Source organism: Centrocercus urophasianus, unplaced genomic scaffold (assembly GCF_019232065.1).
Source record: "Centrocercus urophasianus isolate 14NV4802_14NV808 unplaced genomic scaffold, USGS_Curo_1.0 seq_12, whole genome shotgun sequence".
Lineage (NCBI taxonomy): Eukaryota > Metazoa > Chordata > Aves > Galliformes > Phasianidae > Centrocercus > Centrocercus urophasianus.
Genome location: NW_024884364.1, coordinates 66,739,325 through 66,757,395, shown reverse-complemented (window position 1 = coordinate 66,757,395; position 18,071 = coordinate 66,739,325). Strand labels below are relative to the sequence as shown.

The 18,071-nt window shown below is 36.3% G+C and overlaps 1 protein-coding gene across 1 annotated transcript in view; it reads right to left on the bottom strand.

The window, feature by feature from the left end:
* The window catches only part of NALCN (sodium leak channel, non-selective), a 215,303-nt gene that overhangs the window by 194,912 nt on the left and 2,320 nt on the right, over positions 1–18,071 (bottom strand). The window contains exons 2-3 of the mRNA XM_042810179.1: positions 10,522–10,668; positions 7,625–7,807 (exon numbers count right to left, since the gene is read on the bottom strand). Of these exons, the coding sequence (XP_042666113.1) occupies positions 7,625–7,807; positions 10,522–10,629 (291 nt within the window). The 5' untranslated portion in view covers positions 10,630–10,668. The remainder of the gene's footprint in view (positions 1–7,624; positions 7,808–10,521; positions 10,669–18,071) is intronic.

Here is an 18,071-nt window from a genome sequence, read left to right as displayed (position 1 = left end):
ACTGCCTATGTAAGCTTAGTAAGTAATTTTAAATGCTTTTTATTTTCTCGTAATCAAAGGTAAAAATTGTGCAAAAAGCCCCACTGTGTAATATGAGTCATTACTTCCCTGCAATAAACACTCCATCAAAACCGGGAGCAAGTAACCATAGAGACAGGTGTGTGTATTTTAGTGCAGCAGGCTCTACCCTGCCCCCAGGCAGTAACAATGAACTAACAGCATGCTGTGGGCAATTTCCTATGTGTTTTTCTCGTGATAATCAGTTTTAATTTTTTAAATTTCCTATGATTGAAAACAGCATCAGAGCATTCGGCTAGCAACAGGATCCCAATAGGCTGGAAAGCAATGTCCTTGCAATGGATATGTGCTTAGCAGAATTGCAACAAACATAGGACTGAAAGGCTTATTTAGTAATGAATATCAATACTGTTATGAAATTTGAAGCCTATTGATCATAGCTGCCACAGATGTTTAACTGAATATTCCAGTATTTAAGTTTTAAGACAATTTGCTGTAAAATACATTCTCCCAGTGTAGAATGGCACGAGACCTGCACTAAATATTTAGAATTCTAGTAGCCTTATACAAAGGACAGAATTCTAATCCTTCATATAGATATGTAAAATAATTTATTGTAAGGACAAATAATTTTCACTTCATAATCCGTAGGCATAATCAAAACTCAAAATTAAAGTTAATGGAACTTTGCTTCATGTTTTCTTCATGAGCATTTTTGTTACCAGTGGCAAGTAATATTCTCTATTTTCTTTCCCTCCACAGCATTACACTATCTTCAATCACAGAATGTTAAAATTTTCTAATCCCCACCACTGATTCTGCTGGCTACTTTCCTGCCTTCCATGTTGAGGATCTCAATCCCGTCTGTGACTTGCACACCCAGCTGAGTACGGACCACCAGGCACCACAAGCCATCTGTGCACACTGACATGGGAGAACAGGAGCCACATATTCTGTTCTCCCACCTGACCTTCGAAAACAACTTCCCAATCCTTAATTAATTTAATGCCGCAGAGTAACCAGCTTATCTAAAGCCAGAGAGTGCAGGCATTTTGGAATTTCCATCTTCTGTATTGAGTGTAGCACAGGACAAACTGACCTGATCAAGTTGCTGAAAGCTACTGAATGATCTGACAGGGTTTCACTGAAAATAAATTTGTATCACCAATGACTCATCAGAAGGACTAGACTGATTTTGTAATTTCTCCACTCTCATTAGCTGAAGGTAGAATGCTTAATGATAAAAATACTAAAAAGAAGGCTAAAAAAAAAAATATTTGCAGTAAGTTAAACAACAATTTGTTAATCTATGAGTCAAGATGAACTTCTAGATGAGGATTATTATGGAACAAAATCATTTAAGCACAACTGAGCTAATGCCACAGTTAAAAACTAAGCTGGCAACCAGCTACAGGTATATTTTCTGGAGTGATCAATTAAAAAAAACAAAAACTCTAATGAATTAGTTTAACCACTCATTGCAAGATGCCTAAAAATTAAGTGATATCGCCCAGACTCGTTACTTGAAGCTTCCCTTATGATCAACAGACAGGCCAGCTGAACTAACTTTTGGAAGAGCTTCTATTAGACACAATGTAAACAGCTAATTACAGACAACTACAGACCCACAACTTAGTTCAGATGAGTTCTACTAAAACTGTTTCTATTTTAAATCCTAAAACTAAGAAGCAAAAACGTATTTAATGCAAGCAAAAAATGACTGAAAAAAAAGGAGGCAATATGCAACTAGAAAGCATGTCAGAGACTAATTAAATGATTGCAACCAGAGTAGTCATCACAAGGCAGAAGTTCCTGCTCCACCTCCAGCTGCCTGTATTGTAGGAGCACAGCCCCATTTAGCTGCGGAGAACTGAGCATAGCAGCAAGTTCATGCTGCTCAGACAAGCCTTCAGCCAGCTCTGTCCTCACCTTTCTCACCCAGAGCACACAGATAGCAGCTACAGCAACCAAAGCACCTGTCAGAAAAACGGTGATGATAATGGGTTGCCTGTATAGCACTAACACTGCCCAGTAAGACCTGACATGCTGAAAGCCATTGATTTCAGGTAATGAAGGAACCAGGCCAGCAGTATTTAATAGAAACAGCTCCTAGTCTGTCTGTGATGGGGGCTGGGGGCAGATTAAGCTTTATTTCAGCTCCTGTATGACTTCAGACTTGGAGGAATACTGAAGTCACTGAATAACAATTTGTGCTACTGAAGAAAGTCCAACACTTCCAGTCACATCTCCTTTAGTTTGTACAAAAGTTTGCTGTGAATGTAGCTGATTTAACAACAGTAGAAATGTCAAGGCTATTACCTCTGATTTCCTGTAATTTCCTTTGTTAGCTGACATATGGAAAGAAAAATATTTCTATTAAATCCCATAAAAGACATTTCTAATTTTTGCCATAATAATACCAAAATAAGGGTCAACTAGACTTTTTCTAACAGATAGGGGAGGGAATACTCACACCTTTTATTTGAGAGAGTTGCTTTGGTATCAGAGCAATAAGATGAACCATGCCTCCATTTCACATGATCTAGGTGTAATACCATCGTGACCATGATTAGAAGTTGCAATCAGAATGTTTACAGGGTAAAACCAATTTCATTCATCTCTTCTTCTTTAAAGACAGAATTTTCAGCTGAGACATAGATGTGAATTCTTTTGCAATCTAGTCATAGTTTCTGCAGCTCCTTGGACTTTGGCACATTTTTCTCATTGGTTATTTTAAATGCTACCAGGGCAATTGTGTCTAATGCAAGCAGTTTACTTGGACTGCTTCTCCTAATACAAAGTCTGAAAGTAAAAACTTATAAAACAATGTCTTTAAAGTAAGGTATCCTTACCTTGCTCATATGATTTTCAGAAGACAGATTATTAGAAAGTATGACTTAATTTTGTATCACACTGTTGAAAAGAAAAGCTTAGTCTTTCCATCAGAAGTTAGTCTCCCTGCCTTTCCTGACAGAAAATGAATTCTTCTAGAGGCTGGTTGATAACAAAGCCATCACTGCCTGCTGTACTGTCATAAAAGATATCCCTGACTTCTGCTAAATCTTTGATATTACATAGCACCATGCAGCCAGCTTAGTACCACAGGATTTTTGTTTCAGGGGACTGTGATTTAGCCCGTATCTGCTGAGCAGATGTATCTAAGTATAGCTGTGAAAGATGACCTAAGTTAATGTATTTCCATCTTCTTTGTGAGAGGATCAAAAATATAACGAAATTAAGTAACCTCTTGAAACACGTCAGAATTCTTCAGTGAAATGAATGGATGATGAGATTGAACATCGTGTAAGGACTGGGAGACTTTTTACATTCGTGATAGTGATACCTACTGTTTGTATTCTGCTGAAACCAGTGATTAAAATAGAAACGTGAATTCCCTCAATCAAAACATCCTATTACTAAAATTCACAGTAAGCTGGTTTTGTTAAATTCCTAGTCTTTTCCCACATACCACATCAGATAACAATTTTTAATTTCTGAAATATTTGGCCTTTTTAAGACATACTGCAGTTAAGTAGCCACCTGCTAGCATGCTTCGTATGCTATTCCTACAGAAATATTGGCATGAGTAATCCAGATAATCCACTAATTTATGTGCCACATTTTCTTTTATACCTACTTAATAATTTACTTGACAGTGATAAATACCTAACTTTTAATGTCAGTTGGAGATCAGATAGTATTCTTGAAAGTTATTCTTCAATTTCAGATCTATTTCAAATATGTTTAATACTGTGTGCACACTATTTTTTCTGAGCTATTTCACATTATTTCACAGTGAGTTGTAACACAGGCCAACATTCTTCAGTTCAAAATATTATTTAGAATTCAAGTGTCAAATTATACTGTAAGAAACAGACTTGGTCTAATTCTCCATCTCATAGAACTTTACAAGTCATTACAAGATGGTTTTAATGTTCATACATACATTTTATATAATGTAGACAGCCAACATTGCACAAACGGTCCTAGAATTTTATATTTTAGAAGACCTCAGGCAGTAAGAAACTGTAGCCTGTACTACATTTTTCAGAGATGAGTTTCTAGGGTATAAATGTTATTAGCATTTGTTTAAAATTATGAGAAGTAACAATAGCCTATAATATAAAAACTATTATGCTAGTATCATGTCATAGGCTCTGCAGTCTTTTCTTCCCAGATAGTGCCTATACACATAATATAATCTGACTGCACATTTATCCCCATTTCAATAGGTCCAGAAGAGCCATTTCAGCATAACAAACACCTACTAGAAGCTAACAGCATAATCAGTAAATATCAGTATGGTCAGTGCCTTCGTAATTCATAAAGTCCTCTGACTGAATCAATTGTCTGGTCAAAAGTGGCAAGCAACAACTATTACTTACAAGGTACAAGTGGCCCAAATTTTAAATAGACTCAATTAGCAAGAATAATTATTCAGGAAGAAACATGAGCACTAGAAGATACAACGCCATGGCAACATTTCAGTTTAACTTCCCTTCTGAGGTAACAAAGCACTTGGATGAATGCATCACTTTATTTTGTCACTTACTTCACACAGGGAAAAGAGAATCTTTTTACAGAGAAAAGTCTAGAATTTTCAGAAACTACCTTTTCTAAACCCCTTGGGAACAAGAGGATGTAAATTTATGATTTGTCCTCAGAAGGTGTTAAGTAGACATGACTTAACATTTTAAAAAATCTTAGCTCAGCTATACTTATACCGTTATAAATTGAGTATTAAGTGGATAGTGCCTATCTTTTCCATAAATTAGATTTCTCTCTGGAGCAAAATTTTGCATTAATCAATGTTGAAAAGTTTGTTAGCACTTCTAATCCAAAGGCTCTACAGAATTACTGATTGATGGTAAAGTTCAGTAGAATCATACAGCAATATATTAATTGATCCCGTGTTCCCTAAAAGTTTTGAATGCACTTAAATCAGGACCATAACTTACAGACATTTTCTCTTCAATAAAGACGTTTTATATACAATACCTTTAACATATGTTAATAGGCTTCCAAACAGTGTTGTATTTTACTTCGATTGCCACTATGTCCATAGATAATTATGTTCTTGGTGGAGTTATAGGAAGAATAATTGAAGCAATATTTTCCTTAGAATCAATAATCCAAAGAGCAAATAAAATAATTCACTAAAAAGGGATTATTTATTGATTAACATTCAAAGAAACATGTAGATAGCATACTTCTTAACCTCTAGTTTAAAGGATCACACAAATTAATTATAATCCTATTCTAACATTGTTTTATGAAGATTACATTATATAATACAAGTTCACATAGTTCAGCTACAATTCATCCTAAACACATCAGTAGTGCAGCCAGCAGGCCCAGTGAAATAGCCTTTTCCCTTTAATCAGCACTTGTGAGACCACATCCACACCTCGTTTTGAGCTGAGTTGAGGTTGGAGCTCCCCAGTACTAGAAAGACACAGACATAATGGTGCTAGTCTAGCAGAGGACCACTGAAAAGGGTAGGAAGTCAGGATGAATGACATGGATCTGTTGAGCTTTCAGAGGAGAAGGTGAAGGGGAGAGCTTCCTGATGTCTGCAACTGTCTCATCAGGGGATACAGAGAGGATGGAGTGAAACTCTTGGAGGTCCACAGTGATAACACAAGATACAATGCACACAAAATGGAACATAGAAATTCTGCTTAAGTACTAGGGAAACATATTTTTTGCCTGAGCTTGATCAAATCCTGTAGCAGGCTTCCTAGAGAGCTTGTGGAATCTCCATCCGTAGAGGAGTCAACAGTTCATGTGGACACAACTGTGGACAACTTCATCTAACAGGATCTGCCCTGGGCAGTTGGTTGAACCACATGCCTTCTGAAAGTCCCTTCCAACCTTAACTATTCTACAACAAACCATAAATAGCATCAAAGAAAGTAATTCATTCAAATATAACTGCATTCAGTGATGAATGCTAAAGGCATTAATCATAAGCAAATACTCATTTGTTAAAATAACAATAAATGCAGTAAGAATAAATGCAGTCAGTTTCTACTTTATCTTTTCACAACACTGGTTATGCATGATCTATTTTACCATACTTTTATCCCATAAAGAAAGACTAAAATATCAGTGTACAAATCAAGTAATTTGCATCCTCATTTATACATGTATAACATGAGTCAGGACAGTGGAACAAACTCCAGACAGCTACTCATTCTCCGAGGACAAACTCATCAGATATGCTTCAAAGATAAGTTCATAATATCCACACAAACAACAATTTAAACAATCCAGTGAAAAAAGTTAGAATATACATCAGTATGTTATTTGTTGCCCCTAGGTGTTGACTGTGAGTGAAGCTGGTATTTCCATGCACAAAGGCTGAGAAAACAAGCTCTGTAGAAAAGTCATGCTGTTGATCATTCATCTCTTTCTTTCTGCTATAATATTTACATACCTGTTTCTTTACAAAGTCCACACTGGCTATAATAATAACTCATTAACTCTGCGCTGTTCAAATGCTCATACTGGTCACTAATTCCCCATAATGTTTTGAGGACTAATTATCCTCATAACAACCTGTCTAATGGATATTTCTGAATAAGCAAGCATAGCTTGCAGCCAGAAATACCATTTCACAAAGGATTACTTTGGCTTTACATAACATGAGAATATTTTATCAGAATCATCTTATTTCAGTTACTTCCTAAATACTAATATTAATAATGCTCCAACTTTTACTATTAAAATTCATTACATGTGGTGGCATAATAGCTTAGTTTGGCAGCAAACAAAAAGTGCTACCCACAAACTCAGAACAAAATGAAGGGCTAAGTAGAACTTGCCTCTGGGGTCACCAGGCCTTTCAGCAGTGAAAGGAAGAATAACGCAGTGATAATCTGCTCTCTGCAGTAGTGACAAGATTGTATTGTTAACAAGCACAACAGGTGCATTTTACTATATGTAAGACAAATTTGTATTTTTTTTTTTACTGAAGACTAGAAACGATCAGTAAAATAATGCTAAAAATTGATGGCTACTGAAAAATTCTGCAGGTTAATGTTCTCCCACATCATAACTACCAATATAAACTTAGTCCAGCAACAACAGTAAATATATGATAACAGAATCGTTTGTTTACCAATATGCATTCTATTAAGGAAAAAAATACAGTAAAGCAAGATTATGTTTTCATTCAGCTCACAGTAGGACATAATGCTCTTTCTTACTTAAATAAGTAATCGTGCAACAAAATATCCAGTCTTGTGAAAAGGCAATCCAAGTTCTATATCAATGTATGCATCTCCAGACATTTACAAAAGATTATTGCTAATGCACATGCAACTTATTTTGCTCTTCATTCTTTAAATTAATACAATGAAACTATCTATTTCTTAGTAGTAAACTATTATTATGAATGTTGGTATTAAATTTAGGTGAAGATTAACTATGCAGTAAAATCACATATTTCTCAATCTGTCTTTTTATATGCCATGGTGTCACTTGCAGCTAAGAACACTCATAGAAAAGGAACTGAGAAGTTATGAAAGAAAGATGAGATGTCAGTGGTATGTATCCATCTCAATTTCCTTGAGCATATACAGGTTAATTTTCAAATACTTACCTTAACTATGCCACGGATATGCATTTTTGCTATCATCTCTGCAGTGTAAAGAAACATCAGTAGAGTGTCAAGCGCAAATGTCACATACTGGAGAGGAGGATAATGCTCAAAAGTCTTTGGAGTGTTCATGCAAACAGAAATAACACTGATGATGGCACAGATTCGTAATAAAGAGTGTACCCACTGGAAAAGAAAAAAAATACATCACAAGGTTGCTTTAATGTTTAAAACCAGCTCAAATATTTATCCTCTCTAAGTTGTACTGACACGTCTTCTAAACACGCATTTGTGGTTTTCTTTTACATCATGATACATGTATTAAGGTCCTCATCTCAAAAGTGAGCAGTCTTGACTTTTTGAAATATACAAAACAAGTTGTTAATTGGTTGTGTAATTCATAAACTAAGTATTAAGAGCCAGGTTACTGAGAGTAAAGATTCTACCCTTTCTACTTCTGCAATCCTATTCATTTTCAAATGACAACTTGGCACACTTCATATACCGACAACATGTGATATTATTAGATGTTATAAATTGGGTGAATACATTAAATAAAAATATCTGTGGAAAAATTTAATTTCACATTTAGGTGAATTGATTTTTTTTTTTTTAGATGAATTGATTTTATTTCAGTTCATAATTCCATAAATGAACTAAGAGGCATAGAGATTAAAATCATCAGAATAAATATAGAAAAAGACTGTCATAGAAAACAACTTCTTCTATAACAGGATATACTTTTGTTCAAAACAAGCTTTGTTTCTGTAAGAGAATAGTTCATTTCTAAAACTACTTAGGTCTTTATCTCAAAACAGTCAGTATTAAGGCTGTATTCAGTGCCAACCACACTGAATGTCTAATGAGAGCAAAATGTATCAGTATAATAAAAAAATAGTAAAAAATTAGATGTTTAATGAAAGCAAAATGTATCAGTATAGGGGTTTAGCGTTGGACTTCATTTTTCTGCTTTTAAATCAAAACACTGCTGAAGCATCTTGAAGCCAGACAAGTGTAATGAATCAGAGTTGGTAGGGTCAAATCTTTCAGAAAAAGAAAATTAAAAAGTACACTTCAGCAAGCAAAAAATTATCCAAACAAAAAAAACCCTGAGTGAATTTACACCAACTTGCAGAAAAAAATTATACAGTCATTTACAACAGTTCACATCTTCTGATATCAAGAAATGGCCAGAATATTTACTTCATTTAATGCTCACCCAAAGGTAATCACATTTGACCTGAATTGAATACCTCTATTTTTTGTATATTCTAGGCCCAAAATAATAATCCGAAAGTGGAAGGCATCTGATGCATTGTCTCATGTCACTTTTATACAAACCTTGTTTTAAACCTTGTATGAACTGAAAAGAAATAACATAAACTGTAAATTTTGGCTTATATATAAGCTTCTTGTCTGTCTTAGTAGAAGTTTAATATTGTATACTGAGCAATAGGCATCTTGTTTAGCAGTACGGCAAGGAAAAAGCTGAATACTGTGCACTGAGAAACACATATAAATAACTCTGCATATATTCCTGCAATAACATTTTGAGCTAATTACAAAATTAAATGTGAACATGCTTTTTTAAATTATTTACCATGAATAGTTAATATATGGGTTTTGTAAATTATTTACGTGTTAAGAGTTGGGAACAAAGCAGTATGGATCTGGGATCCATAATGCAATGGACATGATAGTTTCATTAAATGAAATCATACCAACAATAGGTATTTATTTTAGGATATTTCACTTTCTACTGTCACAAAATAAAATTTTCTATTTTCCTTTATGAGGAGCACAAAAATGCCTTCTCTACAAAAACATGAATCATTCAAAAAACATAGGAATCCCAGAAGCACACTGACTGCTGAAGTGATGTAATAATAATAACAAACATATTTATGTGGCAAAGGCATTTTCTTAATCCTGTGCATTCTGCTAATAGCTTTGTTCCTAATGAAACAATCTCTTGTTTCAAGTCACCAGACAATACTACACTTACCTTCGTGTAGGGCACATTGTAGGTCAACTTATGCTAGAAAAATATGAGCTGTACTTGAAAATAAACAGTCTAAATACACTTCTATATTCATGAGAGATGTAAAAAAAAAAGAAGATTTGGAAGTCAAAACTATCAACTGCTGGCTACCATTTCAACAATGAAATGCTCTTTTCGACATTCTCTTCGAAAGCTCATTTTGCAAACTTCACTTCTACTTATAATAAGTATGTAGGAAACAGAGACGTTGAAAAGATGGCTGTATAAAATAGCAATCAGTAGATCACAGAATCTCAGGATCGTAGAGGTTGGAAGGGAACACCAAATTCAAACCCCCTGCAAATCAGGCTCCCTACATCAGGCTGCACAGATCCAAGAGGATCTTGAATATCTCCAGAGAAGGAGAATCCACAACCTCCCTGGGTAGCCTTCCAGTGCTCTGTCACCCTGTGTGAAGAAGCTCTTTAGCATATTTGTGCTGAACTTCCTATGTTCCAGTTTATGGCCATTTCCCCTTGTCCTGTCCCCACATACCACTGAAAAGAGATTGGCCCTGTCCCTTTGCCTCCCACACTTAAGATATTTATAAACATTAATAAGATCCCCACTCTTCTTTTCTCAAGGCTGAACAGACCCAGGTTGACGGACCTTGGCAAATGTTATTTGATCATCCCCATCACCTCCGTGTGGAAAACCAGCCTTTTGATTTAGTTTCTGAGTTTTTGAAAAAAAAAAAAAAAAAAAAAAAAAGAAAAAGAAAAAAAAGAACTTGCAGATTAGCAATGATAGCTGAATAACTGTTTCTGACTACTACTTCAGAACTTTTTTTAGAAGTCATATTTCAACAATATAAGTTGCATTTAACTTACAATTAATAACTATGGAAAAAGATACCTACTGGCTTGTTAATCCACAGAATATCTGCATTGTCTGACAAAGATTCATCGGGACCAAAATCTGTAACAGGCTGGGCTTCCACCCGTGAACTTTGTTTCCTTTTTAGCATCCTGAAGTTAACTTTTGTTATCTATGATCATGAAATACCCTTGGGGAGAAAAAGAGAGAAAAGACATTAATTCACCAAAACTATTTTATAATGCCCTTTTGAACAGTTTTATAACTAATCTAAAGCATGTTCACAGAATCACAGAACCACAGAATCCCAGAGGTTGGAAGAGATCTCAAGGGATCATCGAGTCCAACCTCTCTGCTAAAGCAGGTACCATACAATAGGTCACACAGGTAGGTGGCCACACAGGTCTTGAATATCTCCATAGAAGGAGACTCCACAACCTCTCTGAGCAACCTGCTCCAGTGTTTCTTCACCTTTACTGTAAAGAAATTCTTCCACACGTTAGTAAGGAACTTCCTATGTTCAAATTTTAGGCCATTAATTCTTCTCCTATCGCTACGCACCACCAAGAAGAGCCTGGCCTCATCCATTTGCCTCTCACCTCCATTTAGTTATTTATAAAGATTTATCAGATCCCCTCTCAGTTTTCTTTTCCCCAGGCTGAACAGACCCAGATTACCCAGCCTTTTCTCATAGGAGATGCTGCAGGTTGCAATTATCTCTGTGGCCCTCCACTGAACTCTCTCAACTTCCCTGCTGTTTTTGAACTGGGGAGCTCAGAACTGGGTACAGTAGTGTAAATGTGGCCTCATCGGGGCAGGGTAGAGGGGGAGAATCATATCCCTCGACCTGCTGGGCGCACTCTTTTTGTTGCATCCCAGGGGATAAAACTGGTCTCCTAGGCCACAAGGGCACACTGCTGGCTCATGGACCACCTGTTGTCCACCAGGGCCCCTAGGTCCTCTGTAGAGTTCATCTCCAGCAGGTCATCGAATCATAGAATCATAGAATCACCAAGGTTGGAAAAGACCTAAAAGATCACCCAGTCCAACCGTTCACCTATTACCAATAGCTCCCACTAAACCATGTCCCTCAACACAACATCCAGTCTTTCCTTGAACACCCCCAGGGTCGGTGACTCCACTATCTCCCTGGCAGTCCATTCCAGTGTCATCCCCTAACCTGTTCTGATGCATGGGGTTATTTTTTCCTGGGTGAAAGACTCTATACTTGTTCTTATTAAACCTCATCAGATTCCTCTCTGTCCAGCTGTCCAGTCTGTCCAGGTCTTGTTGAATGGTAACACAGCCTTCAGGTGTGTTGGCCAATCCTCCCAGCTTTGTATCAACAAACTTGCTGAGGGTGCATTGAAGGGTATCCCTTCAATCAGGTCACTGATGAGTATGTTGAACAAGACTGGACCCAGAACCACCCCCTGTTGAAAACCACTAGTTACAGGCCTCCAACTGGACTCTGCACTGCTGATGACAACTCTCTGCTCTGATCTCCGCGAGTCAGTCAGTTCATAACCCACCTCACTCATCTATCCCACATTTTCTAAGGTTCATAACAAGGATGTTGAGAGGTTTTGGTTTCATGCCAAACAGATTTTGCATTTATTAACAGGATCTTCTTTTTAATAAAAAGCTTTGCCTATATAAATCAGTGACATGGCTCTCAGTTTATGCCAATTTACTTGAAAGTATGCAGCTCAAACAATTACCAGAAACCTAGCAGCACTGGCAGAAGATTCAGACCAGTATGTGAAGGCGGCTATTACTGTGAACTTAAATCCAAAGTAATCATTGGATGGATTTAACCTGAAGCCATTTAATTTTATGGTGACACTTTCATTTATTATACTAGGCTAAGATAAAGCCCAATAAGCCGAAGGCAAACAGGCGATCTTAAGTAGCAAACAGATGTTATTGTTCTTTACTGAAATCAAAAGAGTCTTTTTGCTATGTACTTCTGCTATTAGCATGCATTTTTCTAATACTTTAATGTTAGTAATGCTAGTAAGCTAACAGTGGGAGTGTTGGCTGTCTCTTGGGCTTATGTTGATACATGGGAGCAGAGCAAAACGTGCTGTTTCCACAAGATTAGGCAGAGTTTGGACATTCCTGCTGGGGTGGCACGGAGACTGAGCCTTCTGCAGACCTCAGCAATGCAAGCAGCAACCACTACACACCACAAGTGCAGAAAGAAAACCTAGATATTAGAATCAGCTTTCCCCCAGACACCAAGCATCCCTGAATGTGAATAAACACAAAGAGACTACGATGCATTCTCCTAAGAAATCACAGCCTACTCAGAAGGGAGTACGTGGCTTGCACAAAAACTGTCATGCATGAAATCCAGTCCCTTAGGCGTTGTTTTTCAGGAAGGTGAAGGGGAAGGAGAAAGCAAGATCTTCAGCCTTGTTATAGACCTTTACCCCAGGCAAAATCTGGCTTGTACGTGAGTGACATTACACTTCCAAAAAGATTGTCAGCATTATCTAATACAAAATACATGAAAGCTATAAGCTATCCATCAAATATCACAAGGTATGGTGATGACTGCAGCAGAAATGCTAAAGAAACTGTCCTTGATTAGCTGGAAGTAGTGAGTTCAACACTACAGAAGTGCTCGTGTTGTTGGCCTCAACTGGCCTTTTCACCACACAGGTTGCTGCTCCTCATCCACATGGTTCCCATACACCCCCAGCTGACTCTTCTTTTCACTAATGTGGCAAGCATCACCAAATCATGTTCTTCCAGCTCCCTCTGAGTCTATTCCACTCTATTTTTTCCTGTTTCAGGTTTGCTCCATTCTCAGAAGAGTGCTTTGTGCTTTTTCCAGTTATGTCTCTACATATGTAGAAGCCTTTTTATAGGTTTGTGGATTACTCTCCTTCATAGCTGTTAGTAAACTAAAACTCCTGATCATGACAACTCTATGATCAGCATAATCAGCCTACATGCATCTTTCTCATATTTGCTGTCTAACACTTAAAAACCTGGACCATTAGTTAAAATTCTAGATTACTGGTCTCAGTTTACACAGACCATAATAATGTAGATTCTCCAGCTGAAGGATCTGAAATTATACAGTTCTGGGTTGTTGGGTTTTAGTTTGTTTTGTGGTTTTGTTTTTTCTTTTTTTTGCCCCCCTTTTTTTTCAATTAAGAAAAAGAAACAATGTAAAGGTATAAAATATAGGACAACTTCTGACATCTTTATTCATGTTGGACAGTGAATCACAGTAACCTCATACAAGTGAAACTTACAAGCTGACAATAAATATATGCAAATACTGTAAAATGAACATGGTAGATTTATAGTCCTCCTCTAACTAGTGACGGTTGAAATACAAGCATATCCATACAAGCTGTCTGCTAATTTAGGACTTGTGCTTAAGCTTCATGTTTCCATTTCCTTCCCATAAATAATGTCATTACTTTTTTTCTCTTTACTAAATTTTCCTTCTTTCTCCTCTTTGTTTCCAAGCCTAATATAATGACTTATTTTCTCTGTTTAAACCAAGTATAGCTAAACTGCTTGAAGCCTTGGAAATGGTGTACTTTTTGAGGTCATGAAATCTTAAAATGGCTACATTTAGCACAATAATAAGTTTACTGTAATTTCTCTAAGGCTGCAGTTCTCTAGACCCTAGAAGGAGTAAATAACACTCTATAAAATGTTTCCGGAATGTATGTTTCTTTGCAAACTTACATAAAAGTTAATCAGTGAACCGATAAAATATTAATTTTATGCTTACCATTTCTGCATTTCCCAGTATACTCTTAAGAAAACACTTGTCAGTAAATAAAGGATCAATATGATAAGTACAATCAATAAGAGAATCATGAAAGAAGTCTCAGAATTTGAATAATGAGCAATTGAGAGGACACTCCTTAAAGTGTCCATTTGGAGAGGCTCTGTTGGTTTTATGCTTTTCTAGAATTGCTTATTTAGAAATCTGATGGGTAGGAAGATGAGCCATATCTTTCTAAAGAAATCCCCATCTACCCTTATACCAAGTGACACTTTTATTTGTTTGTCTCTTTATTGGATACATTAATTTTAGATGTGAATAATGGAATTCAGTTCACATACTTAAATGTTATAACTATAAGGGGATCAGAATTCTTCTTTTTAAGAAGTGGCCTTGAATAAGTAAACTGTCATGCATATAAATCCAACAGAGAAGAAGAAACATTTATGGAATATAAGAACATCTTGCTTTAACTCTTGGCCTGCAATCTATTTTGCACCTTTTCCTGTCAGGGGGAACTAACAGAAAGATGAATGGGAGGAAAGGAGCTGTGCAGGAACTCCTTCCAGCATGTACCATGCAGTGAGCACCACACCAAGCTGTGCTAATGGGGAGGCTGCAGTTCTCCCCAACCCTGACTGCAAATCCACCCCTGCAGTTCCCACATTGATTCTGACGTACATCATTAGGTCCTTCTTTGATCACAACCTGTTATTAACATGAAAGTCCTAATAAATTCTCTAGGGTATATATCTAGCTCTAGACTTTTTAAGAAATATTGGGTGCAAAGAAAAGATAGGTTTTGAGACAAGAAAATACCATGGAATTCTGGGGCTACATCCACTTCAGACTTCTTTGGAGCATTTTCTTTACAATAGTAATAAAAATCTGTAGCACAGATGCCAACCTTCTCAGGCAGGAATGAAGCCTATTTGCTTTTGAAACTCTCCTCTATTTTTAGAAAGAAAAACAAATTAAAGGAAGAGAACAAAACAGAATATGATTCACTCACTGTGCCCCTTCTGATCCCCTTGGTCAGCCTGTTCTCCCTCTCTCCTCATGAACAACCTTTTACACCACCTGAGAACTAAATTTCATAGTACACTAGATTTATCAGCATTACACTTAATTTGCAGCTTCTGCTGAAATGAAATTATACTAGCACAATAATTGGTAAATTTAAAACTGTGCACACAGGTTAAGAAAAAGTTTGAAGAGGGTTTAATCCTAGTTTGTGATATCCACACTAACCACAAGACACTTCTGCTGATGAAAATTTGCACTTCCTACAAAAATCAAAAGACAAATTAAAAAAAGTAGCTGATCCTACCCAACATCAAAACCTGAGAACTCTGTGTCTTGTTTAAAAAAAAAAAGAGTTTGCTGTATATAGCATCTTCTGCTAAGCAGTTCCTACTACAAATTTAGGGAAATGTGCTTATAAATGTTATGATAGAAAGAAACCAGTTGAAAAATGACTTCACATAAAATAAATAGAAAAATAAAGCAGATATTCCTATCTAAGATTTATGGAGAGAGTTCAAAAACCAGACAAATCCCTGGAATCAGCAATGTCTGGTTTCCAACATATTTCTGTCTCACAGTTTGTTGACTTTGTCACCTGAGAGCTTGAAGGTCCTCCCATGGCTGGCCTTTTGCAAGAACTCTCTTCAATGCAAATTCTCTCTTGTCTGAAGATGTGAGTTCCAATCAGAACACACAAACAGTTCACTTAAACTTGTAATAGAATAATTATCTTTTAACTTCTTACTATCTATAGAAGATAAAATCTGCCAAATATAAAATGGACAACAGGAAGAGGACATCAAGACCCATACATATGGCATGATGATAAAACATTTTTTCCGTATTATATTGAAAACAAATAAAAAATGCACAGCAAGAAGGAAGAAATTATTCTTAGCTGTACTATGCACTATATGCTTAAAGGCAAAACAGGCGTTTTCCTTCTTTCCATAGTCATCTTCTTTCCCTCCTAGCAAATTGTCCCTGTTCCTCTACTAGCTTTTCCCTCCATCCATGCTTTTGGGTGCAGCTGAATGTACACAGTATTTCAAGATTTATTTTCATGTACCAGAACATTTGAAGTGAGAAAATTACATTCATGACAGCACAGGTGCACTTAAGTTTTGAAGGGTAAAGACAGAATTCCAAAGGATACAATCACATGACACATGACGCTATGGATGTTATTAACTTTGAAACAACTAGTTTCAAAGAAAAGCTTATGTCCATGATTTTTATCTTTGTGTGGTATTATTATTCCATGCAATGAATTGAAAAAAAAAAAGCTGCCTCATTACTTTACGTGCAACGGACTGCTAACAGATGACAAAATTTCAGGATTCACTAAAACTAAACAGGATTAATATATATATATATATATAATAAGGGAAGTATCTGAAAAACCACTTTCATTCACAATTTCACATCATTTGGGTACAGGTAAGAAAGAAAAGACAGCTTGAGCCTACTAATAGAACTCCAGAGCAAAACTATCAATGCTGGGGTTCAACCATCAATGAAAGTTTAACATTGGCTTAAGGCTGCCAGTGTTGCACATAGAACACTTAGGCTGAAAAAAAAAACAACAAAAAACAACAGGCTCCCAGGCTATAGTTCTTTCCTCCTAATATTTCCTGTGTCGTTTCTGGCTGAGGACAATGCTCATACCATATTTAGTTCTTAAATTTAAGTTCTTACTTTCAGATACAGCCAAAATGATTAAGACCATTCAGCAGGAAGAATCTAATATCAAATTGCATATAAATGCAGACCTCACACGAACAAGATGTAAGCCTACCATTGCTGTTACACCATGTTAAGTGACAAGTTCCTTTCACAGGAAGCCTTCCAACAGCAAGAAGACACAATTCTAGAGAACCTACACATATCCATCTAGACAATGACTGTCATAATTTTGTGTTTTCACATTTTTCAATTAAGGAACCACATTAAATAAAAACAAAAACAAAATTGAAGATGATATTTCAAATGCTGTGGGTGTAATGATGGCCATTGGTGGTGGTGGCACAGGAATTACGTGTAGATATTATACCGATGGCAGTGTATTCCCTCTATGATCCACAGTGTGATTTAACAACTAGATTGTTTCAAATGTTCACTCCAAGTGCAGACCACCCACCTATCACTTGCTGTCCTAAGATTAGTCTACTGCAGTCTAGTCTATATGAAAACCCTAAAAAGGCCAAAGCTGATGAAGAAACTCAGAGATGAGCTGTAAAGAGTCATACTAGAAAAAAAATATTAGAGCTATGTTGTGGGATTTGCTTTTGTGGTCTGTTCGTCTGCAGATGGAAATCACATTGTAGAACCATATGAAAGCAAGGGGACTGGTAGCAAGTCATTCTTCAAGAGGATTCAGGGAGAAAGTCATCCTTTCTAAGACAGCCCACATTTCATAATCTCATATGAATATTGCAGGAGATACATTTTGCAGGATTTTAAAAGAAGGCCTTAGGGCACCCTTCCCAGTATGATGAATGGGTGGAAAGGAGTTTCTCTGTAGGCAGAAGGCTGGCATAATGCCTGCTTAAGTGATTATTTTAATGTTGTTGAGATTTTGTTGTACTGCTAATTACACGCTTTGGAGCCTACAACCTTATATACACATCTTTTCACAATTTACACTGAAACACATTAAAATACAATAAGTAGTGATTATATTCTTTCAGCATAGTTAAATTTTTTGTTGAAGTATTTATTTAAAAAAAAACTGAATGATTTTCCCTTTCCAAATTCTTTTCAATCTTTCATTTTAGGAATTCCCAGAAAAACAGCCAACACCCATATAT